At 41.6% G+C, this 21,751-nt stretch overlaps 1 protein-coding gene across 1 annotated transcript in view; it reads left to right on the forward strand.

Moving 5' to 3' along the window:
* Positions 1-2,641: 2,641 nt before the first annotated feature.
* The window catches only part of nav2a (neuron navigator 2a), a 99,756-nt gene continuing 80,646 nt past the window's right edge, over positions 2,642-21,751 (forward strand). The window contains exon 1 of the mRNA XM_063471029.1: positions 2,642-3,193. Within this exon, the coding sequence (XP_063327099.1) occupies positions 2,975-3,193 (219 nt within the window). The 5' untranslated portion in view covers positions 2,642-2,974. The remainder of the gene's footprint in view (positions 3,194-21,751) is intronic.

Here is a 21,751-nt window from a genome sequence, read left to right on the forward strand (position 1 = left end):
GTTTATTATTCTAAGAAGAAATACTGTATAAACACACAGCAGAGCAATGCAGTGGGTGTCCTAGTTATTACTGTCAATACCGCCCATTTACTGCCAAACGGGCTCTATTATTAGACTCCACTGGACTGTCATCAGGTATCTTCAAAGGTTGTTGCATAAATCAAATATGACTCCTTTTTTGTTTCTCCTCTGCGAAGTGCTGCAGTGTGATCTGTGAGGGACTGGAACGTGTTTAGTATCACAGAGGATAGTAGGAAAATAATGGAAGTTTCCCCTCTAACTCTACATGCTGTATGTTTTTCTTCTTTCCTCATTTTCCAATTGAGTGGATGACGTGAGACAAGCAGGGTGGAGTAAATGTATTTTCCTTTATGTTTCAAAGAAGTCCTGTGATGTCCGGATATGGTTGTTTTTAATCATGGAGGCCCTCTGCATTTTCACTCACCACCACTTACAGCTGTAGTTGACAAGGTAGGGTAACTGAGACCTGCGGGTAGTGATTGCAAGGCTACATACAAATGGGTGAAACTCACTGAAGCCAGTTAGAAACATTCAAGACAAATACAGTGTACAGGGTTTCAGGTTTCACGGGGTATAAAAAAATAAATAATAATTTCACCTACAACCGCACCCCTCTCTACGTACACCACCATGACACAAATTTATAATCTGATATTGGTATTTGCATAATTTAGAATTAATGTAACAGGATTAAGATTAACATACTAAGCACACCCTTCCTTTGGATTAAATCGTGCTCTTGCAAAAGTCCAGTATGTGTGTGTGTGTGTGCGCATGTGTGTGGCAGGGGTGTTACTGTTCTGAGAGTTACTAGAAATGAGAGAGTGTATAGTTAATGTCTGACCCTTTCACATCCGAATGGAATAGAGGTGCGCTCAATTTAGAGACATAAACTTTCACATGTTTCTAATGTTGGTCAGTCTATTTTATTTATTTTTATTTAGATTGTTTATTTTAAGTAATTACTGCATTAGACTATTATTTAAAGTAAACAGTGGTTTCAAACTAAAAGACCTGGGAAGCTGTAGAGTAGACCTGGGGCAAGATTTTTGGCTTTTTTTTGTTTTAGTCAGAAATAGTTGAACAACCACTGAAAAGATTTCCATGGGATCATGTGGAGACATTAACAGTTCATAAAGGATGGCTGGTTCCTGATGGTGCCATCAGTAGTCAGGGAAATCTTGCCACTGCTAGTTTTTTGTTGGAGAGAAAATATTTTTCCATCAAAACATAGTTGAGAATACAGTTATATACAACTCTTGATTCAAATACAGATTACTCTGTACATTCTTAAATTAACTACGGTAGTTATAGGTGACTGGGGAGGGGCGTAAATCCTTCTCTTGAGTAAATCTCTTTTTTCCCCTCCTTACTGTAGCAGGATCTCAGCAGCTTGACTAAGCCTGCTGGGAGTTAGGCTGATCTGACACTAGTCCACTAATTGGCCATCCTCATATTTAAAAAGTGGAAGCTTAACAGACAGAAGAGGGAAAGAATACAGAAAAGAGAGTCTGTTAATCAGTACAACATTATATAGGAATGTCTATACCAAAATTAATGACTGTGTATTGATTTGTTGTCAAGATATTTCACTCAGTATCAAAAATTCAACCTGATGGTGGCACTAGAGATAAAATCTGCATCACCAAAGCCATTAATTTGGATGACAACTCCTGAAATGACCAGAACAAGCAGGCTTACATTCATGTGGAACACAAACGTGTGCAAAAAACTGAGTCCATGTAATATTTGTTGCTGGAAATTCTACTTTTCATGAAATAGCGTCAAAGCAGGTTAATAGTATTGTTGTTTTCCATTAAAACCACATGATTTTATGCAACCCGTGTTGAGTGGGCTGGGATGATTTGCCACATTTTAAGACCATGGGCATACCTTATCCCGCATATTAAAATGCAAGTGGAACTAGCAAGTTATTATTTTTAATGAATATTATTTTGTATCAGTGGTTAACATGTAGCATCGTGGTGGAATCTTTATGTGAGAGGCAGACTCGCTGTGTGAGAGAAACCCACTGTGTAGATATGTTGAGCTTTTCACATATGTCAGTCCTGATCTAAGCCACACCTGCTGCTAACCACGGACTTACCAGTGAGGGAGAGAGAGAGAGAGGCAGTAGAGGAAAGCGCAGTTTGTTTCAGGCTGTGTAGTCACAGGCTGAGCAGTCGCTGAAGTGAGCGGTCGATGTGTCGCTGCTGCCTTTTGCTTTCCCCCCCCCCTTCCTCTCCATCTCCTCGTTTCTACTACTCTCTCTGCTCTTCCTCAAAAAAGGGGTTTCTTGCTGTCTTCCTGAAGCCACGGTGTAATTAATTACCAGGGCTCTGTGGGAGTGGAGCTGCTCTGCTTCCAATTGGATCCTTGGCCATTTGCTGACTCTCACTCATTGCTGGAAATAAATGGAAGGGAACACTCACTCTACCACGAGGCAACTGGGGATTCCTTTTGGTGTGAAGTGGGATTTTTGATCTTCTTTCTTGGACTTTGCAGAGTGAATTTTCATCAGGATACCTTTTTTTTTTTTTTTTTTTTTTTTGTAACCAAAAAACTCTGAGGCCAAATTATTCTTGCATGAAATGACAAGCTGATCCAACTTAGTAACAGGTGCAGGTGGGATTCTGTGGGTTTTAAACCATTCCACTGCATGTTGGGGAGCTCAGGTCAACCCCCACCCCACCTCCTGCTAAGAATCAGTAGGAGAAGCTAAGACTGGGACATGAACAGACTGCACACTTCAATCAGGCGTTGGATCAGGTGCAACCTCAATATGTGTGCCGTGTTTTTTTTCCTTTCTTTTTTTTTTTTCCTCCAGTCTGGTAACCCATTCACAAACAGAAAAGTAGCTTGATTGCAGAGAATTCCTGCTTACCGGTGACAGGATTTCCATCTCAGTGTGACGGGGAGGGGAGCTTGCAGTCATCTGGTCGCTGGGGAAAAGATGCCAGCCATCCTAGTGGCCTCAAATATGAAGTCGGGACTCCCCAAACCCAAACCTGTGCACAGTGCCCTACCTATCCCCCAGACCCCCAGCAGGACGTCACCTCTAGCTCTACCTCCGGCACCTCTCAAGACACACATTCCCTCATTGGGCCAGCAGGTGGGCTCAAGACCCCCAAGAAACAACGCAGCAGAGTCAGAGGTTGGCAGAAACACTCAGGTCAGGATGTAAAACAGTCATCTCCAAACCCAGATCCTAAGTGTTATTCTGCTAATACTGCTTTATAATGAATTTTATAGCAATGTTGTGGAGATGAGCTGCAAGGAGAATACATGGTTGATTATTTGTGTAGAATATTTTTTTAATTATTAATTCTTATTAGTACTCACTGATTTAAAACTCTAAAAGAAAAAAAATCCCAAGTAATTATAGTTTATAAGCAGTTTGAGGGCCTTTTTTCCCCGTGGAGGACAATAAAGCATTTATAAAAGAAATATAATAGAAAGATATTCTGTTCTTCAGTTGTCAGCTGTAAATCGACAAACTCAGTATCATCACTTTATTTGGCTCAGTGTAGCATAACAGAAACACAGAGCCAGATTCAGTGAGTTCCTGGAAGGACATGGAGCAGGCTGTGTCTCTGCTGTCCAGGATGGCAGCGTAGCAGGATATCAGGGTGGCTGTTTTGCTGTGTTTGTGAAATATTGGCTGCGCTTAGCAACCCCACGCAACGCAAAGGGCTGCAACGGCAAGAGGGATCGCTCCAGCACCATGTAAGGCAGTGAGGGGAAGAAGGTGTCTGTGTGGGTTTGTGTGTATTGGTGAGGCAGCAAGTCCATGCTTGCCAGTCTGTCTGTACAGTGTGGGCTCAGTAAGCTTTAGCAGTTATTTGGGAAATCTGAATCCAGCGTGAGGAACTGATACAGTACACCACTTCTCTCGCACATGGCACGAGTTTGCTGCTGGTGTCATTTGTGTAGTGGCTAATCATGTTTTCTGACTGACCTACTTTCTGTGACTTTCTTGCTCTCTCCTGTCTGCCCTCCTTTCTCTTCCTCTCTTTATCCCCGTGGTGCTGATGATGCAGCCATCTTCACTCTCAGCTGGGTTAACCCTTGACCTCCATGACCAGGAGCAATGTTATTGCACTCATATCCTGAAATCTTTCAAATCCATGTGTATGTAGGTGACAGAGAGATGGGGGATTTCTATCTAAAGCCATGTTTGGTAGAATACCCTTATTAGTCCAGCAAAGTAGTGTTTGTTCATACATTAGCTTTATTGCCCTTATTTCAGCCTTGTGTCTGCTGGGCTTCACCCAGGGAAATGACTGAACAGATCGGAGGGCTCCGAGGCAGAATTCCTGATGAGGTTTTTGATGAGTCTTCCACATGCAGGTCAAAGCCTCAGTGGAGTACCTGCACAGAGTCCAATGGTCCTTAGCATGAACTCAATCTGCTCTGATGGCAGGGTGAGATGAGACGAGGCTGTCTGGAGACGTGGTGGCTGCCTCACCAGACACAACAGTGAGAACTTGTCTTTTGCCTAATAGTCACAAAGGATTCCAGTCATCCTAAACATTCACTCCACTGTCATTTGGTGACATTCATTTTTCTTCCTCTGGTTATGTATAAATTAAAATATGCTATGTCCAGAGCTTTGCAGCAGCTTTCATAGCAAGAAATGCTTGTGAGGTAGGGTAAGAGCTTTTTCTCCGGAGGGTCCATTTTTCACCAGATTTCATCAATACAAATGGGTGAAAAATCATCTTTAGAGAGTCAGGAGCAGATTTCAGTGCCCACAGAAGATGTAAATAGACTAGTCATAAGGGTGGGTTGAAGTTTGAGTCATTTCTCAACCATGAATACTTGCCCTTTTGCTTGTACTGTCTCTGTCATCTCTATGACTGCTGCTGCTTCTTTTTATTTGAGCATGAAGATCTCCTGAAATTCAAATCTAATTTCAAGGAAAAAAGCCCCTCCCATAACAGGTCACATCATTGCTGACCCCCCCCCCCCCCCCAATCCTTTTTATAAACGGTTGGAAATATAGGAAAAATCATAAGCAGAACCAGATGTGTTTGAATGGCAAACACCAAACACAGCATGCCCTGAACATAATGGGTACTAGCAGAGTATGCCAGTAGTTATCTGACGGATTAGTGAAGTCATACCAGAGTGTGTCTGTGGCTGTGCTCCTCCCATGCATCCAGCTTGGATGGCCCAGTTGGCACTAAACACACAAACATGTTGTGTACACCTGTAACAAAGAGTTAATCCATAATGCAGCAGGAGGCAGAGGGAGACAGGCAGGCTGTATTTACAGGCAGGGAAGAGGATAGTCCTGGATAGTACTAAGGATAGTGCTTAGTCTGTGTGTGTGCTGTGTGTGAGTGGAGTCTGGCACAATCTGCTGAATCTGATGTGAAGGTGATAGTCTGGAAATGTGTGAATGGTATTTGAAGCTGTTTTCTCTGTGTGTGTGTGTGTGTGTGTGTGTACTGTCTTTGCTTCTAATGTGTGACATCATAAGAAATGACTGCTGTTCAGCTGTTGTGACCTTTAACTTTTTCCCATACTGTTATTCCTGAGCGCCTTGCCTTGAACAGATACTCTACTGCCCTCTGGTGTTTGAGTTTTCTCCTGCGCCTTCTTCCATCCGCAGACGCTATGAATTGTGTGGGTGTGAATGTGTGTTATTCCTGTCATTGAAGGCATCTGTCATTGCTTCTCTTTTCATTATAAATGCCTCAGTTTTGACCCTGAGCACCTTCGCTCTCTACCTTCTTTGCCCCCCACCCCCATTCCCTCTTTTCCCTCTTTGCAATCTAATTGTTCATTATTGCCAGCTCATTAATTCTTAGCTACAGCTTTCAAAGGGTAAAGGTTCAAACCAAGAATTTTTGAAAGTCACACTGGCCGCAGGAGACCCTGAAAAATACAGTCTGGTACAATGTGCAGCATACGTAGTCCTTTTATAAGGCATTAAAAACACATACTCACAAACACACACAGTCACACGCTCGCTCACACAGAGAGATTTGTCTGTGTGCCAGTGTGATAAGGAGCTACTATCTTAATAAGCATCTCTCCAGATACAGGCATAAGGCAGACTGTCTGTAAAGACTGGCTTTATTAGACTCATTACAAAAGCTCATTTCAGCCTGTGAGCTGAATCCCAATCACTTCAAAACACAGTGTGGAAACAAACAACGAACTACTATTAAGACAGGCCCTCATTTTATAGGGCTGGTAATAAAGAGCTTCGTTTGGATATTAAATCATCACGGTAATAGATACATTACTAACACAGGACTCTGTTAATGTAATTCCTTCCATTCATAAAAATTTATAAATCCCTGAGATTATGATTTTCTCCAGTTTCAAAATTTAAATTGAGTCTGAGTCCATTGCATGACTGACAAACATATGTATCAAGTAAAATGTGTGTAGCAATTTAATTATTCAAAGCTAATTAAATGACCTTTAAAGGGGAGGTACTGACTGATGGTGATGAAAGTGTAGAGATTATATATGCAAGCGCACACAGACACACACACACACACACACACACACACACACACACACACACACACACACACACACACACACACATATATATATATCATCTGATTTGACTATCAGTTGTTTGTTTTCCAGATATAAAGAGTTATGCTGTTCAATTATGCTGTGTAAATGTTATTTTAGAAGATTTTCAAGCTCTTTGATTCTAAAGAAGCAACAATACTACACAGAGCTTTAAGCATGAGACAGGACAAGTGAAAGCAATCGAACAAAAGCAGAAAATATTTAATAAAAGCATTATTGGCCTGTAAATGTCAGCATCAACCTTTAAAGCCCATTTCACTTGACCCCTCTCGTACGCTGGGTCTCTCATCAGCATCCTGTGAAAGGCAGTAATGACTTTTTTTTTATGGTGCTTACATCCAACCTAAGCCTCTTTAACACACAGCCCAGCAGGTGAGAGTGAAAGGCAGAAAACTGTCATCCTGCATTGGATTGCTAATGTCTTCCTGACTGCCTGGAGCAGGTCAGATTGGGTGGGGGTGCTGGGTGACTATATTGCTTCTTTTTTATTACCATGACAAAGGGTCACACATACACATATGTCTCTACAGAAGGCACTGCAAGTGGAAGTTAAATTTAATGGATGTTTGAGTGACTCTTTGTTGTAGATTTCATTGTTCAAAAGGAATAACAGAGAATTCAACACACTGCAGGATTCAGACAATGAGTCCAGGAGAAAGGGCCATGTCTTGTTAGGTGTTGTGAGTGATCCTCATGAATTCAGGTTATACACTTTAGTTTCAGATGTCACTGTTGTCAGTCTGGAAACCGAGGTGGATTTCTTTAATTCCTGGCAGCTGACACTTTTGAGATAAGAGGTTTTCACCCAGTAGCCAATCACACATTTCATTATCACCGTGAGGGAGGAGGAAGCCAGTGTAAGAGCGGCATCACCACCTGTGTGTGTCCTGTGTCAGACAACACAGAGGCGGTCATCCTGCAGATTTATCAGGTTGAGCTGAAACAACCCAGGAGCTGTGATACCAGCAGATGCTTTAGGCACAGACTGAAAACGGTCAGATATATTGAGACTGGGATGTGTGGCTTTTATCTGAAATGAGGAGGCAGCTTGTCCTCCAATAGGTCCCTGAGCACCTTGTCAGTGTGAAATGGTGCAAAGATAAAGAACCGTGCAGTGTATGTGTTTAGGTTAAGTGCTGATTTCATTTATAATTTCATGAATATTAAATATTGTTGTCTTAATCAGAGTTTGTTTTATCTAAAAATGTTGCTTGTGGTAGCTTTTCAGGCCTGGTTTACTTGTTAGAATAAATGTGCTCATGCTTATGTACTGTATGAGAGTAAGAAGTAGAACTGTTCAGGTAAAAATCAGGAACTAAATAATCAAAAAGTCGCATTTGATGTAGAGTGTGGGAAAATGACAGACAAGACAGCAAGAAGCTGTAAAATCATCGAGCAGTTTTTGTTATCGATAAATGACCATGATGCTTTTTCAAAGCAGTTCTGTGTTTTCTTTGCAGTATTTTTTCTTAACCATATATGTGATCATGTGACAGTTGGCTACAGTTGTAATGACTTCATCTCTGCCTAATGCATCTCGATCAGATTCCACTTCCTGTGTGGTCGACCCCTGTCCTTCCTGTGTGAGGTCATGGCTGAGGACATAACCATATTAATTAAGACTGGGCATCTGCTTCTCCTGAGTCAACATCCTTCCATTGATCTCCCTCCAAGGTGCCCTCCTCACTTTGGTTTCTCTCCTTCTCTGCTTTCCTTGTGTTAGTTGTCACAAGGACCCCATTTGTGCAGACAAGCGGGTTATGGTGGGTGGCGCCGCATGGGGAATCTGCACGGCAGAGTGCTCAGACTAACACAATCAGCTTCATGTCAGTCTGGAAGCAGAAGGCGACGTAGAAAACGAAGGTAGAGGTCAGCAGGGCTGATCCAGGCCAGGCATCTTCAATGATGTTTAAAAAAACAAGAATGAGGCACAGAAGTTTGAATTTATTTTGAATTTTCTCTAATCCCCAGAGGGTCAAAGTGTTTTTGGTAACTGATTAGGTGTGTAAGTATGATTGTGAGGTGAGTGTTTCAAATGAAATGTAAAAAATGGTAGTGTACATTAAATCTCCACAAGCTCTTTTTAATCCATGCTCCTCCAGCTCTACACTGTTGGTTAAGAAAAGCTTAGAATGAATGAAGAAGGTTGCTAATAGGTTGCTTCTTTTCACATTTAGAGTCTTATGTTTGTGTTTAAGGCTGTTTTCCCCTTCAGCTCTGACTCTTCTTTCACAATCTTCACTTTTGAGATCTGGTGCTATAGTAGCGTTTGGTGCCGTTAAATGATCAAGCAAGTGGCAAACAAACAGAAAGTTTAATGTTCTATCTAACGCACTTATTTGGAAGGGATAGTTACATTTTTTGGCCAAATATTTAGATATGTAATTGTATATACTGTATTTCCTAAATGTTAAGCGTATCACCATCTGTCTGTGTGGTTCTCAGCTGTGCTCTGGGTTTGATGTGATTGTTGAGTGTAAATAGGCATAAAACAACTATGAAATATTGCCTGGCTTTCTGTAGATACCGCCTGCTTGAGAAAAGACGATAGCGTGGATTTCTCCACCCAGCTTCAGGGAGTTTCTCATGCCGTTTTATTGCTCTGATTACAACCTGGCTAGAATCACAATGAAAGTGTGAGTGTGTATGCGCTGTACTGTGTTTGTGTGTGTTGTACTGCATGTCTGGGCTCACTCAGTTGGACTGGTTTAGGCTTGCTGATAAATGCTGAATCCAAGAGCTGGGCTGTAAATCTGCCATTCAAGAAGCCTCTCCCAGATCCTTAACACTTTAAGTACCGTAACTTTGAAGACACCAGCTTCACCTGCTCCGAAGCATGCATGAATAAACCAATCTATTTTACTTAAACAGTTAACCTCCTTTCAGGGATTACATATTATTTAAGAAGATCAAATGACTTATGAACAGTTTGTGCTTTTTTTGCTGGATTGGATAACCTTTTCCAGTCTGTGAGAGGGCTGTCTGGTGTGTTTAGATGCTGTTTCATCAATAAGACATCACTAAGGTGGCCTCAGCTGGTAGCTGTGGTAGATGGGCCCAGATGGCATCCTTGGATCCAAACTGTTCTAATCAGGTTTGTAATGGGACACCAGACAACTGTAATAGCATTTTCTTTGCTTTATACGAACAGAACAAACTGAAGGTGAGTTTAACATTATGTTGAGTGCTGCACTGCGCCCAGTTAATATGTTATAAATGTAATTTTCTTATGCTTGCGTCATACACTTAAATTCAACTATTGAAAGTAGTAAATGTGTAAGATACTGTAGTTAATACTCATTTAAAGCTCGGCAGATATTACATCTGTCTGCCTGTATGGTGTCTTACTGTGGGGAGACATGGTAAATGGACTGGTTCTTATATAGATTTTCTACTCAAGCACTCAGACCACTTCACACAACATGCCTCATTCATCCATTCCTATAAACACTTTTTTCTAGTGTTTTCTATTTATCATTCATGCTGTGATGAAATCATCAGAATGTGAATCATCATAGAGCAACATGTTCAGTGTCTTTCCCAAGGATAGTTTGACATGCAAGCCGGAGCAGCCAAGGTTCGAACCTTCTGATTAATAGATGACCTGCTCCACTTCCTGAGCTACAGCCGCCCCAGCACACATGCATGCCATTTTCTGCCATCAAAGAGTTAATCTGTCCACATGACAGTGCTTTAAAAGCTGAATCTAGGTTAAAAAAAATTTTTTTAAAAAGACATTTTACTTCCTCAAATACCTTTGCTTCTGATTATATTAAGGACTTTGTTTTTGTAGCATAGGCAACTGTCTCACTGTCTTCACTTCTGAGATTTAACATTTCCAGGTGTCAAGTTGTCCACCACTCTTAGGTTGTAGTGTCCTATCTTACTCACTTATTTGCAGAAGAAGAAGAAAAAATGAATGATGAGTGATTACCTAATTTTTGGACCTGCAATAACCTTTAGGTATTTAGTTTGTTTAGACACAAGACAATGTCAAAGCTATAGAGAGAGAAAGGATATAATCTGCTGTTACTTCCACAGCTGCCTCTCCAGTAAGTCCATATGTCCCTCAATCCCTCCCACCCCCAAATCACCTCCATCCAGAACAGCACAGCCAGGCAGCAGGTCCATTCCACCCCTTCACCCCCATTATTATTGCAGTCTTCCTCCCCAGGCTTTGAAAACACAGAGGTTTGGGTCCCCCAAAACAAAGACCCTTCCATGATGGGGTTACCCCCATTGTCCCCGACACACTAAGGTTTATCTGGGACTGTGAAAGGAACCATACTCAGCCCATTCACTGTGACTTCACTTAATGAGCTTGTTGAAGACTTGGACTAAAACAGTTAAACAGAAGCACTAAATGCTGACACATTCTCCGCTTGTAGAGAATATCATTAAATCAATGCCAGTTACGTGTAGTGGGAGACTGATGTTTCAGTGGTGTGGGAGGCTGTGTTGATTGGCTTTTCTTTTGTGGTGGTTATCACTTGAACCGTAGCATAGAAAAGGCAGGATGCCTGCAGTGTTTTTGCCTGTTTAAAGAATAGGAACCATCTGATAATCAGCACTGTAGTGGTGTCATAAAAGTGCACCTTTTAGAGATGCTCAGAAAACCTCCTGGATAGAAAAAAGGAAATGCATCATCAAGCTAAAAAGCTACAAATCCAACATGAACATTTTTAACATGTTGGTGCAGCTACTTGCTAAAGTACTGTCAGTGTGTGTCCATATCCCCTAAATTCAGTTTCTTTTCTTTCATGAACAACATAAAAGCAATCAGCAACTTTCTAACAATTTGTTAGAGAAGCAACAATTCCATTTTTTTTTCGATATTCAGTTTTCTTTCTAAGAGCTAAAATTGACAGCTTTTTCTGATACAAAATTTTATTTTCATAATAAAAGAAAGTATGAAAGTTGATAATTTCCCCCAAACTGCAGTGTATTACAGGTTCTTCAGTCACTAAAATACTGAAAACAAAGTGCTCTGCTACTATTATTTTCATTGATAAATAATCAAATGAAAATGAGCCGTTGTACACCCACCTTTACCTGACATATTTGAACTTACCAAAGAAAATCTGCTACAAGTTATTAATGTAATTTTCAGTAGCTTCAGAAGACGGGACATAGACTCTGTTCAATTTTTCATTCACCTCTATAATTTTCCTCCTAAGTACTTTGACCCTTTGCTTATACCGCGGCTGCTTGCTTTTGGTTGACTCTGGATTCAAGATAGCTTTAGCGTTAGCCATTTTGCCTTTGTTAGCTAACCCATTAAGCCGGACGAGGGGATATAGATAGCTATCCTTATAGAAATACATATATTTATATGTATCTCGAGCCTTTTACTTCTATAGTAGTGGCATCATTGTGCTGCAGGCTGACTTTTGGTTTGTGAAGTCACAGTTTTAATGGCTGTTAGCATCTATATTTCTGCCTTCAAATGGTAAATATTAGCATGCTAACGCACTAAAATAAGATCATTAACTTTGTGATTTGAATAACATATTGATATTTAACTCAGTCTTTAGCTACCCTCAGGTTTATTGTCATGATTTTTCAGTTGTTGTTTTTCTTTTTTCTTTATGCACAACACTTGTGATGGGTGTCACTATCACTAGCAAGGAACAAACACAATTACAAGGTCAAGTCCAAACTTGAATCTCAATCATGTACAGAGTAATATATTTTAACTGAAAGCCACTGACAGTTGATTGTGTTGACTTAGAGTTTATGGCGCATTTGAGCTCTGAATATGAAAACATAAAATGCACATTTCCTCTCAGTCACAGAGTAGGAAACCTGCCTTGGACGGCTCTAAGTTGCATCTCTGTTCTTTTTTGGCAGTATAAAATGCTGTTGAAAAGCAAACCCTTTCTTTCATTACTTTCTACTGTCTTCATGGTTTCAGTGTTATTGTTGTTTCATAAAGCTTAAAGCATTTTGTTCCGCCTGCTGGAAGCGATCAGGCATCCCCCTACTGTGGGAACTTTCTGTAAATCTTGGGCCTTTCCCAAAATTCAAATTCAGCTTGTAATTTGTGGTCGGTGGTTGCGGCGTGTGTGCACAGGGGGTTGGAACGCGCTCAAACGCAGGGCATCCTGTACTGTGGACTCTTACATACACACTCACACATACATAAATGCTTAGGTTATGAACCCACTGTACGCATGCACATAAATAAACACATGCAGCTGCTGCAGTGTGTTGCGGGTGACGGCTGATCAGAGAGCGGACTGTTCCTTCTATGGTTGGGAAAAATAAAACTTGGCTTTAAAAAAAAAAAAATTAACAGGCAGCAGAGGAGCCGGTTAAAGAAATAATAAATAGAAAACTTACGGTTAGCATTGAGCTTTACGTGGTTTGGACTTTGGCTCTGCACTTCTCACTATTTATTCTCTCCACTGCTATCAAGGGTGCACCGATCATCCCTTTTTTGTCTTTTGTGCTCACTTTTTTGTCATGTATGGGGTAGACTGTCGGGGGAGGGGTGGTAGAAAGGTTAAGAGGTCTGTCCCTTTCTCTTGCTGTCTCCTCCCCATATGACCAATAGTCCATTGAAGAGGAATAGCACAATGTGTTGCTGTGGGCCAAGCATGAGGGGGATCCTCTCCTGCTTCTTCACCACCGCGTTTGGTTTGGCTGCCTCTCAGAGCGGCAGCAGAAGCCGCGGAGCGCCTCTTGCCTTTCACCTCCTGCCTTTATTTTTCCCTCCTCCTATGTCCCAGAGTGGGTGGAGAGAAACTGGAGGGACTGAGCTCCTTCCCCCCCCCTCAGGCATACAGAGACCTGCTGGGGCTCCAGCAAGCAGTAGCTCTTCTGTTTTCCCTGGATCTCCAACGGTGCACCCAGTCGGGATTCAAACTTGCAATTGGATTCTTTTTTAATTTGTGGATTTTTCTGTATTTTGCTACAGCTCTGCTCAGTGCAGGTTGTTCTAGACCTGCTACAAATGGCTTATATTTTGGTTTGGCTGGGCAAGCAACAGTCTTCCTCGGTGTGAGGCAGGTGTCTCTGAGGAAGGAAGCTGCACGACGTAACATGAGTGTGATGTTTTGCCGCTGGGAGCAGAACAATTTCACCATGAAACTGGTAGGGTGAACACTTCCAGATCATCACAAAGGTCAACCACCCATATGAAATCAGAAAACCATGCATTTCAGTTCTTGACTGTGCATATAGAAAAGTATGTAGGCTTCTCTCTGTTGTTGACAGCTCTTTCTATTCACGTCCTTCCCTGAAGCTGTAACATCAGAACATTTTTTTCTTCACTTTGTGTTTATGTGTCAGTAAAAGTGCTTGTCTCATCAGTCCAAAACCTTACCGCAGCTACAGTGTTAGCTTGCACGCACACAGTGGATTAGTGGCGGTCGTTTTAATATCAGAAGAAAGTGCTGAAGGCATGCATCTTGATTTCCCCTCACCTGATACTAGCTTCACTTTGATCTCTGCATGGAAAGTTAAAACAGGCTTATCTAAGGCTTTAAACTGAGTTGTGTAGCACATTTGTGTGCGCATGTGTGTGTGTGTGTGTGGTGTTTCTTCCCCTTTAAAGCATTTGGGGGGGGGGGGGAAATCAGGTTTGCTTGCTGCTTTGTTATCCTAGTGTTTGGTGTCATATAAGTATGATGGCACAGAGATGGTAAATATTCAACAGCATCTGGGACACTGAGATAAAACACAGGGCCGGTCAGGTGCAGGTGGGTCATGTGGTGCAAACAAATGGGGGGAAAAAGGGTCTGTGTAATGACTGATGTATATGATAAAAGTAGGAAGCAGCAGATTTAATAAAAGTCTGTTAGGATAATAGGCATCCTGTTGAGTTTACACGTAACTGAAGCGGACAGAACACACTCTCTTTTTCTTTTCTCTGTCTTTCTCCACGTCTCTCTCTTTTTCAGCCTTGTTCCTTATCTGGATCTCCTGTGAGCCCAGAGAGGAAGGGGAGATGGAAGCAGAGGAGGTTATTGCCAAAGCCTTGAGATGAGCTGATAAGAGGGCTAGCTTAATTACACACTGCTAACCTACACACAACTCAAATGAGGAGGGGGACTGTGTGTTTTCCATGTGCCTGTGTGAAATGGAGTGGGGCTGACAAAGGCACGCACAGCCCAACATGTGCACACACTTAGAGAAATTAAAATGACCTTTCTTTTTATTATGAAGTGTAGTCGATGTCCATAGTTCTCTCTGTTATAGAACAGGTCTATTGATTATTTGATTGTCAAGATTCTTTTGTCGATGTGTGACCCATGCAGCATAAATCAAAATGCGTGAATGATGTGCTTAATACTGATCCTGAGTCATGCCAGCATATGCAGAGGAGTAAAACCATGTTTTTGTTTTCAGTTACGCAAATAGTTGTGATGTTCTACACCGTCAAGGCTATACCCATGCATGACACACTCAAGCTCTCAATAGCACACCGCACCCATGGCATGCCATAACTACCCTTTAGTAAATTATTCTTCTCTGAAAATTCATCTAAGTAAACTCAAAGCACATCTGTCTTTTCCTTTTAAAAACTGATGTACTTAGTTGCATTTGATAAAGTCAAGTGGCTGATCCTAAGAAATCACAGGTACATGGCATGCACTGTAACCATAATGCACCCAAACATTTGGTTGAATAGAAGGATGTGAAAGCCGCAGCAATCTTTGGCCAATTTTGAACTGAAAAAGCTGTGGAATTCAACATCTGACTCAAAGGTAAAAAGATTGAAGGTTGAATATACATTATACAGGGCTTAAAAAGTCATCTTATGGTGGATAAGTGCTTTTCCAAATGCAGGAGAGTTAAAACAACAGCAGTGGTATTGTAGATTTCTGGAGCTCACACCTCAGATGCTGCATATATCTGCTGATTTTCAAGGACCACGATGAAGCTGTTTCGCTCTAACATCACTACCAAAATTGTCTTTATAACAGCTGCTGTGCCCTCATGTGCATCAGGCTGCATTTCTCAAAATTGATGTTGATTACATGTTGCGTAGCAGACACTGCTGTGCCGTCTCAGCTGTGCACGACTTTGGGGAATTTTGACGTACTCATGATTCACTTCTCTCATATCCTGGAAGAACCTTTCTGTACATTCACAGATCTCGCTGCTGGATGCAAATGCTCTTTTCTTTTTATCGATTACTGGATGATGTTTTTCAGCCCGTGGTCTTCAGATCACTTTTGACAAGTACAGGTGCCAGCACATACTCACTCCATCTCTTGGCCCTGTTTCCTATCCTCTTAACAGCACAGCTCTGGCAAAGTCGTTTGTCTACATGTGCCTAGTATGGCCTCCATGCCTCACAAAGCCACATGTCTTTCATATGCCAAACAGAGAGTAAGCAAAGACACGAGGGCTTATTTAAAGCTGGCCTGGTTCAGTTTTCTGTGGGCTAAAGCCACTTGAGAGGACAGTGTGAGTACACTGGCATGGAGTGGATCGCTGCCAAGGGCCTTACAGACCATGAACTAACCATGGTGTATCCTGCTCATGACACCAAAGAAAAAGCTGCAGCCACAGATACACTTTTAATGAAGAGGAGAGAAAAAGAAAGCAGCACAAATGCTTTTGTGCTGTTTTTGTTTGTTTTTGGTTTGGTGGGATTACTTTATGAAGAACATGCACCTCGTACTCCTTCTTTAAAACATTTATGTTTGGTTTGTCAGGACGGATGATGGGAAAGACACCCAGTAAACTTTTTCCACTGTAGCAAAGGAATGTTTAGACATTTAGAAGGCTTGTGTTTGATTGGCTTGTGTTCGGAAAGGGGAAAACTTACTGCTATTTCCAGGTAATTTTAGGGGTTGTTCATAGTATTGTCACTGCAACATGTCTGGTATATACGAATAATTCTTTTAAAAAGAAGAAATAAGATAAAGATAAATACATATAAAACTATTTGTAATATTCTAGTATTATATACTTTTTTTCTTGATTTTTCTTGAATTGCTTCACTGACTCAAGCTTGCATTCGCCTCTAGTTTTGTAGTTATAGTACATCCTAAAGTGTTGCTATGGAAAGTCTGTTTGACCACCCACTGGTCAAGCATTGAAAATCTCAGTGTTAGAGCGCAGGGCATGGCACAGCAGCTGGTAGAGCAGACTGTTGTCATTTCTGTCAGACCAGGACACCTTTGTGATGCTTGTTTTCTCAGAAGCCATCTGTTTGTGTCTGCTAGTGCTCACTGAGAGCTGTGCAGAGAATTCCCTTTGCCCAGTGCTGTGTTTCTGTTTTTTTTTAAGATGAGCAAGTTTCCTGCATTCACAGTGAATGTTGTTGAGACTGTGTGTCAGAAGTGGCAGAAAAATATGCCACTGTTGGGTAAGTAGGATGCCCCTATGTACCACTCCCACCCCTCACTTCTTGATTGCTGTGTAAGTGACTCAGTCCATCCATCATCTCCCACCAGCCATCTGCTAGCCAGCCCAGCCTGGGTCAGAGGGGATGTGTTGCCACATGTCACCCTCAGCCTGCAGCAGCACGGAGGGATGCTGAGTCCTCATCGATATGGCTCAGCATGTCTAGGCAGCATGAGGGGTCACCCACAAAAATACGTTTTCTAAGTAGCTTTTCAGGGTGTTAAAGAGGTCATCCTTTACTTTGGAAAAAGTGGGAAAGAAAAATCTTAAATGCATGTATTCATCCATGTTCTATCACTAGAGCATAATCCAGCTGCCACGGGCCAAGAGGTGGGGTACACCCTGGACAGGTCGTCTGTCTTTTGCAGGACTAACACAGAGAGACAGACGACCATTCTCACTCACATTCACACCTATGGGCAATTTAGAATACTAAGTTAACCTAACCCCACATGTATTTGGAAGAAGAATTGGCCAGATGGATGTGGATTCAAGTGCCCGACCTTCTTGCTGTGAGGCAATAGTGCTAACCACCGCGCCACCGTGCTGTCCCACAAAAAGTCTTTAATGTTAGAGAAAACTGGAGGATGTATTTGTCTTTATTTATTTTAATACAATCTAGAAGTCATCAGATTAAAAGCCCATAGGAGGCAGCACATTGCAGTGCAGATATGTGTTTTCTTGAGTAAAGCATGGAGAGTTTCTTTAGTGAAGCTGCTCTGAGACCCACACTTGAAGTTTGTATTTGTTTTAGTGACACTGTAAGGTGTGAGGTCCCTTTGTGAATGTGAAGCAGCACACTGCTGATGACATAAGATGATGGCTGGATTTAGGAAGTAGTGCAGCCCACCCCTGACACATGAGACCAACCGTATTTTTGTGTTTGTTTTTGAGTGTGTGTCTGTGTGTGTGTGTATACGCGCCTGCTGTAAAGTACAGCACCAGGTGTGCATGAGGGTCACTAAAGTGTCCTGTCATTAAGTGTGAGGAGCAAAGACATCCATCATATTTATATAATCTGTCTTCGACACAGGGAGCAACGGTGTGCTGTGAAGCACCACGTACAGTAGGAAACTTCAAAATCTGATTTCTTTCTCATTGCCTGAATCAGCACCAATTATGTTCCCCTAGTACAACAGAAGACACGGCTTAGTTGAAGAACTGTTACATGCAGGTTGGGCCACCGATAATGTAGGTAACTTATGTAGGGAAAGCCTGACAGTTAACGGTCTTTCACGCTGGAGTTTTGGGTTTTTGTCTTGTTTGTCTTTTCCAAACACAGCAATCCTCCCTAACACAGTTCTCAAGTATTAAACATAAAAGGTTCCATTTCTAAGTTAGTTTTCTTTTGACAGTCTCTCCACTCGTAGCAGAAGAAGGAACTGAGTCAAGGTGTCTGACTCAGTGAATGACAGACAGTGAGGGAGGGAGAGAGGGAGAAGGAGAGGAAGATTAAAAGAGTGTCAGACTGTCTGAGGCTTCACTATGAAGCTGACTAAAACACGGTGAGATAAGAGAGAAGTACATTTATGGAGGAATAAAGCATGCCCCTTTCCTACAAGCAAGCCAGACAGACGTTGTCACAGAGATGTGTGTGTGAGGGGGGGCACACAGCATGACCAGTTATCTGTTCCAGTGCGCACGAAGTGCTCTTATCTTTTGGTCTTTTTGAAGCTAAGGGATCTTCAAAATCTGAAGTTATCTTCACCCAGATATTCGTGTTTATCGACCTGGTGGCCCCACATGGCGGGCTACAGCGGGCTCAGGGTGCCAGCCAGAAGCTACAGCCGCTTCTCCTGTGAAGCCTACAAAGTGGTAAGAAACCAGGGAGTACTTAATGCAGTGAGACTGTCAGGGTGTTATGAATGCTTTTTTTAATACTTATCTACCTTTTGGTGAAGATAAAATAACATAAGAAATGATAGAGAGTATGCATTTACTTCGGGATTTAAGAAGGGAGACTGGGGAGAGAGTGCAAGAGGAAAGGTCAGCTTGAAATAGACATGTCAGGGGTAGAAACTGATCTCCAGGAACAGCATGGAATTATTATAGATTCCTCCTTACCGAAATGGGTATGCTACAAGTTTAATAAATGAATGGAGTCTCAGTGCTGGGATTTAGTTTTACCTTATAAACCCCTAAATAGTCGCAGGAAGAGGCCTTCAACTTAGGTTGGTCTGCGTTTGACGAGGTAGATTTCTTTTGAAAAGGTAGAAGAAAGCATTGTTATCAGAGCATGTCTTTTGTAGACTCAGCACTCAGGGCCATTACCTGAATTATAACAAGAGCTGTTTAAGTCCTGGCTCCCTATGAAAGCTTTTTGTGAGAGATAGCACTTTATGGCAGCTTTGGTCCTGCTGCGTTCTCCTTAAAGTTCTTGCTCATGTTGGTAGATTAGTTCATAATGGCGTGTTAAGCGCAGCGCTTTTTAGGTTGCTTACTGAACCCTGAAAGTAATAAGGGTAATAGTCCTGAAGTTATCAACATAATTGTTGCTGCGCCATCGACGTATGTGAGAACTGTGCTTCGAAGGACAGACCTCAGGTGTTGTGGTTTAATGCCGTGTGAAAATGTGAGAAATATTGCGGCTGGTTTGTGATTTTTACGCTTGAACTTCAGTGGAAAGACTAAATGGTCCTCGACAAGTGGAGAAAATTAACACACCTCTCGGTTATGAAACAATTCGAAAACCTTTGCGGTTGGAAAAAAAGGAAACACATCATTATCACCAAACTAAAAATATACAAATCCAAAATGCCAGGAAAACATTTTGAGCATATTGCTGAACCCATGTGGTAAAATTAGACGCTTCTGTTTTTGGAATGCGCAAATTAAACAAAAGGTACTGACAGCAAGTTTTTTAGTATGTGTGTAGGGGAAGACTGATAGCTGTGTGGTTATTTTAGTATGTTTACTGTAATTCCATTAACTCTAATATAACAATAATTTGGTATAGAATTTCGTTGATGATTGTCCATTGCTCGCTAAAATTTCCCACTGTCCTTAAACATGCAAAGACTAGAAACAAAGTTACGCTGCAACAGGCCCAGGCTACTGACAGCTTCCAATGATGCACTGAGTGTTTCTTCTTCTTCTCTCTGCATTTATACATTTATACATCACTTGCATTTACGGATGTCTGCCCCTTCCTGAGGCTGGTTCTGATGGAGAGTTTCTTGTTAAAAGGGAGTTTTTCCTTTCCACTCTTGCCAAGTGCTTGCTCAGACGGTGTTGTCTGATTGTTATGTTTTCTCTGTATTATTGTAGGGTCTTTACGTTACAGTATGTGTAGTAAAGTATGCTGAGGAGGCTGCTGTTGTAATTTGGTGCTATATAAATAAAACTGAATTCAGTTCAATTGAATATGATCAAAAAACGGTCGATAACCAAGTTTTAGGTACTTAAAAAAGTCACTTGCAGCAGAGTGAGGACAAGCATCGGAGTAGATAGAGTGCAGTGTTTGCTTTAGTGAACAAGTTATCATTTCTCAAGTGAGTGTCAGTGCAAACAACAGAGATAAAAGAGCAAAAGAAATAAAAAGTGTTTGCTCCAGCTGCGTGAGAGTTTGAAATAAGCAAACATGCCCGTACGAAGTACACAAACACATCAGTCTGTCTCCTCCTTCTGTCCTCAGCCGAGTGACATTTGCCAAACTTATGCATCTGAACTATTCAGTTTTCAGAAAGTGCCCTTCAAATTGAGGGCACACTTCCCAGTGTGAGGCTCTGGCTGCCCTCAACTTCTATTTGACAGGGCCAACTGAGCACTGCAGGGATGGCCTGTGTGCGTCATGCCCTTCTGTAGGCATCCCACACCAGCTTGGTGACTCAGCAAGCTGAGGCAGCAGGGATGCTGGATGTGAAGCAGATCTGTGCGTTTCTGTAAGAAAAAAAAGGAAAGATGCATCAGTCTGAATGACTCATCAATGTTTGTTAGAGGCTTTGAAGAACTGATGCTTTTCCAATTTTAAGCCTTAAATGGGACATTATTATTATGTGAACACGATGATGCAGTTAGGTCCAGGCTTTCATGCGGTGTGTGCTTGTGACTTGACAAAGCATGGCTCACTGTTGAAAGAATCTTTTGACTAAATGGCAAGCGATGGAGAGAAAATCTACTGTAGAAGCCATACAATTGCACACTCATACCAGACTGACTGTATAATGGCAGCATTATGTCAGGTTTCAGTGTTGGTGTGCTTTAAATGCTTTCAGTGTTGCAGCAGAAAACAAATAACTGAAGTGAGATAACTTAATCTTATTGAGTCTTATTAAAACAAATATTGACAATGCTTAACCAAGTTGAAAAAGGTGATAAATCACAGTTTGTTATTCCAATACTCAGCATGTCACAAAATGTTAAAAATTGCAATAATATCTAGAATGAAGTATCATGATAATATCGTAACATGGGGCGTCTGGTGATTACCACTTCTACGTGATGGATGGGCACAGTGTCTAAATGATTCTGACGGTTAACACTCCAACTCCAATCTCAATGCCTTTCTGTAGTTTCAAATCCAGGGTCCTTAAGCCCAGGGCAAAAACAGTAGATATCTGTAACTCTCCAAATACCATCAGACTGCACTGCTAATTGTTACTTTTATATCAAAGAAAGATGCAAACTACCGGTAGGCCCAGATTTGGTTTATGGAGGTGACATATTCCCAAAGCAAAATGTCAGTAGAATTGATAGACCACATTTTACAGTTTCTGTAAGTCCGTGACATTGTGAATGAGTCAGTGTCATGTTGCTTTCTCTGATGATGGGAACATCCCTTACCACAGCTCCAACTTACAACTCCTAA

This window comes from Pelmatolapia mariae, linkage group LG1 (assembly GCF_036321145.2).
Source record: "Pelmatolapia mariae isolate MD_Pm_ZW linkage group LG1, Pm_UMD_F_2, whole genome shotgun sequence".
Classification (NCBI taxonomy): Eukaryota; Metazoa; Chordata; class Actinopteri; order Cichliformes; family Cichlidae; genus Pelmatolapia; species Pelmatolapia mariae.